The sequence below is a fragment of the Bison bison genome, unplaced genomic scaffold (genome assembly GCF_000754665.1).
Source record: "Bison bison bison isolate TAMUID 2011002044 unplaced genomic scaffold, Bison_UMD1.0 scf7180017864352, whole genome shotgun sequence".
Taxonomy (NCBI): Eukaryota; Metazoa; Chordata; class Mammalia; order Artiodactyla; family Bovidae; genus Bison; species Bison bison.
Genome location: NW_011494924.1, coordinates 6,226,953 through 6,230,918, shown reverse-complemented (window position 1 = coordinate 6,230,918; position 3,966 = coordinate 6,226,953). Strand labels below are relative to the sequence as shown.

Sequence of the window (3,966 nt, the reverse complement as noted above, 5' to 3'; positions counted from 1 at the left end):
TCTGATGTCACTGCCTCTGCTGGTTCCCAGGAATCTGACCTCTCATTCCAGGTCGCTGATCCAGGAACCCTGCTCTGTCCTGCAAAGTCTCTTAGATGACATGTGAGCTGGACTGCTGGTCTGGGTGAGGCTGGGTTTATGCCCGACGCCCTTCCCCATGTCTCCTTCGCTTTTCTCCTCAGGTAGGTGTTTCTCTTTCCTACCACCTCCCAGCTCCATACCCTTCACTTTTCCTGCAACCTCAGGGCTCCCTCAGCACTGCATATTTGAACTTCATGGCTCCCAGCTGGGACAGTAAGCCTGCAAATTAGTGCCTATCCTAGTAAGGCTTCTAGAGATAAGAACACCAAATAAAGCTTTCTCTTAAGCCTCCTGGTCCCAGGCATTAGGTCTGTCTGTTTGCTCTGCCCCAGAAACTTGTGGAGTATGGCAGTTCCATAGTGTCCCCATGTGGTCAATGCATGGAAACCAAGATTGTCTGCCCAGATTTAATAATCATGGGATGTGTTCATATTAGAAAATATTTCACTGTTTGCCGAAAGAACTCTGTCTTTGCTTGCTTTGTTTTTCTAAAGAATACACACAAAATTAGAAGCAAAAACACACAAAGCAGCCTGCCATAGCTGATTCATGATTTTGTATTTCAAGAGAAAAGAAATGTGCTCATGCAGGAAATATTTAATACTTGACTTTTAGAAGATTTTCATGAGAGAGATGCTAGAAACTTCGATTAGTTTCTGTTGGTGGTGTTGCTGTTCAGTTGCTAACTCAAGTCTAACTCATTGAAACCCCATGCATTGCAACGTACCAAGCTCCCTTGTTCTTCACTCTCTCCCACAGTTTGCTTAAATTCATGTCTGTTGAGTCGGTGATGCTATCTAACCACCTCTTGCTCTGCCACCCACTTCTCCTCTTGATTTCAGTCTTTCCCAGCATCAGGGTCTAGGCTATTTAGATGCTACAGACAGGCAATGGTGGAGAATACATACACACACAGCTTGTCTCTCCTCCTCAGGGACGACCAAGGTATTTTGGATGATTAATAATTAACTGAGGTTGCATTCTCTTTGAGGACCCCAGAGGACCTACTCAAACACACCCAGTTAGGGATCATTACAAGGGTCCTTGGGTGATGGGCAAGGACATGACCCAGATGAGGGAGGAGCAGCAGAGCTGAAGTAGAGAAGAGTGGGAACGAGGGCCAGGAAGGTGGGAGAGAAAGGCCCACATCTGGGGAAGTTGGACAAGAGCAGAGACCACTCAAGGGCCAGCCTGAGGAAGAACCTTCCATAGTGACAGGCATTCAGTGCCCCGGGAGAGACAAGAGGGTCTAGATATATCTGATTTCCCAACAACCTTCCCTCCTGGAGGCCTCATGCTCAGACTGATGACTAGGAGGCAGAGCTGGGTAGCATCTTTAGGCTCACGTGGCAGCTAGAGTGAAAAGATAGGCTCACGTGGCAGCTAGAGTGAAAAGACAGAGAGTGAGGGTGGACACATGTCCATGAGGCCCTGTTGTCAGGTCCGTGCCAGGAAGATCAAACATCGCTGGCTATGCTGCCAGTATGTGTCTGTGGGCTCCGAGTCTCCAGGTGCCAGGAGCCTGTAAGGGGCTCCCCAGGTTCCAGGCTGCAGGACCCTCATCTGCTTTTTTGCATAGAAAGGAGGTGGCCGTGCAGCACTGTGGAGTAACTGCTGGCACAGAAGTACACAGATGTCTGGGAGCGGTTGGCAGACTTCAGTGTGAGAGGAAAGTTCTCTTTGTTTGATCTAGAGACGCTGTACCCATCGGGCATGTCTCCTGGCTCGCTAGTGTGCGCACCATCTGAGTAATGGATCAGCCTCAGCCCATGTCCCAGGTCTTGTCAGTACCAGTACATGCGGTTATGACCCAGATCCTGAGTACATTTCAGTGTCGCGTTCTGTCCTGTCCTCACGACCTGGAATCTGGGGTCCTGAGTGACAACAGCATGGACCGCCCCTGTGGAGAAGGAGGACCGATGCTGCAGCAGTCACAGCGGACAGGCTTAGTGCTGGCACCCCGAAGGGGACCCTGCCCCCCAGGACTCACCTGCCTGCAGGAGACAAAAGACCACACAGCCCAGGAGGCAGGGGCTCATGGCGGGGGCGGGGGCGTGGCAGGCCGAGGGCCCTCTGTTCTGAGTGTGGATGACAGGGGAGAGGGGCTCTCCAGGGAGGCCTTCTGAGATGTCACTCTCCCTGCCAGGCCCCAGGGAAAACCTGTCACTCAGGGGCCACGCCTCTTTCCCCAGTGGCTCAAATCAGAAATGAACCTGAGTGAAGAGTTCACAGCTCGGAGACCCATCCAGATCAGTGGACTTGAGCCTTATGAGTTGTTGTGTCCTTTCTATAAACAGTTTAAAACTGTAAGTGTGTGGTATTCCAGAGATAATTCTTCATTCCTAAGTATGTGATGTTATATGCAGATTTCTAACTGCAGGGTTGGAGGGTTACTCAGTGCTCCTAAATAGCACATTGTTCAAGAGTCAGCTACAATCCATACATCAGTAAAGTTGATTTTAACATGCCTGAGGGGGGATGTATGTTACATGCTCTGGCTAATTTCCTGCACTAAATCATCAGGCAGAACGATTTTCACCCCTGTGATTTCTAAAGGCCTCAGCCGAAGGCAAAATGTGTCCATCTCTATCTTTGCACCTAGGAAACGGTGGAAGAGGCTGTCAGAGATTAGCAAAGGGAATCAGGAAATCCAGAGTCCTGTTATGTGCCAGCGACTTCATGCTTCCTAGGCAAGCCTGGAAGTTGTTGGGATGACTAATTTAATGTGTCACCTTGACTAGGCCACAGATATTTAGTTCCACATTGTTCTGAATGTCCCTGTGAGGATGTGTTGGTGAGAGATAAATATGTGAAAGTTATCAATAGATTTTAAAATCAGATTAGATGAACATCTTTATTGGTAAGGCAGATGAACTTCCATAATGTAGTAGGTCTCATGCAAAGAGATGAGGAAATGAACAGAACAAAAACCCTAAACCTCTCCTGGGTAGGAGAGAATTATGCAGCTGATGGCCTTCACTAGACTATCACTTCTTCCTGCCTAACAGCCTTTGAACTTAAACATCAGCTCTTCTTAGGTCTCTAATAACATGAACCCAGCGTCTAGACCTTAGACTTATCATTATTAACAACTATGGGAGTCAAATCCTTTAAACGATATATATATATACATATATATATATATGTTTGTTTGTTTTATGGGAGAATCATAATGGGGCCGAGGATCACAGTGACAAGGACAGACATGAGTCTGATTTCTTGTTCTGATATTTATCTGATTCCTTGTTCTGATATTTGTGAAGTATGAGATCTGGGCAAGGCACTCCCCCTCAGACGTGTAAAAAGTTAAAATAATACTTACCTTGTATGATCTTTGGGAGTATTAAAAAATATCAAGACATGAATGTCTGGGAAAGGCTGTCTGCTCTACCAGGATTAGGCCCGGCTGGCTGGCTGGCAGTCGATACCCTCACACCACTTTCTGAGCTGGGCCAGGATGTTTTTGTTCCAGAGGCACCAGATCACGCAGGCCTGTGTCTTGGCTGCTGGCACATAGATACACGGCGGAGTCTTTCAGCTCCAAGGAGCTCAAGCTTAGTTCAGAGCTAGAGTCACTGAACTGTTGACCTGAGAATCGCCCTATAGGTTTGCTTCTCCTCTCACATTCTGTTGAAATACAGAACAAGGAACTGGGGGCCCTGGCCCAGGGTCTGTTGGTACCAGTACACACAGAGGTGTCCAGATTCAGGGGAACATCTCAGAGTCAATTGCTGCTCTCTTGATTTGATCAGGTATTCGGGGTCTGGGTGATTTCAGAATCCACTAGGCCTGCAGGGAGGAGACAAGGAAGCTGAGGGCAGAGCACAGGGAAGCCTCCTGCTGCAGCCCTCATCGCCAGGCTTCTATCTCAGGGAGGCAAAGACA

At 48.2% G+C, this 3,966-nt stretch overlaps 1 protein-coding gene and 1 pseudogene across 1 annotated transcript in view; both read right to left on the bottom strand.

Annotated features, from left to right (window-relative positions):
• Positions 1 to 1,640: 1,640 nt before the first annotated feature.
• Positions 1,641 to 2,120, bottom strand: LOC104999478 (annotated as a pseudogene).
• Positions 2,121 to 3,477: 1,357 nt separating this feature from the next.
• Positions 3,478 to 3,966, bottom strand: part of LOC104999477 — a 10,233-nt gene continuing 9,744 nt past the window's right edge. The window contains exon 5 of the mRNA XM_010855033.1: positions 3,478 to 3,587. Within this exon, the coding sequence (XP_010853335.1) occupies positions 3,478 to 3,587 (110 nt within the window). The remainder of the gene's footprint in view (positions 3,588 to 3,966) is intronic.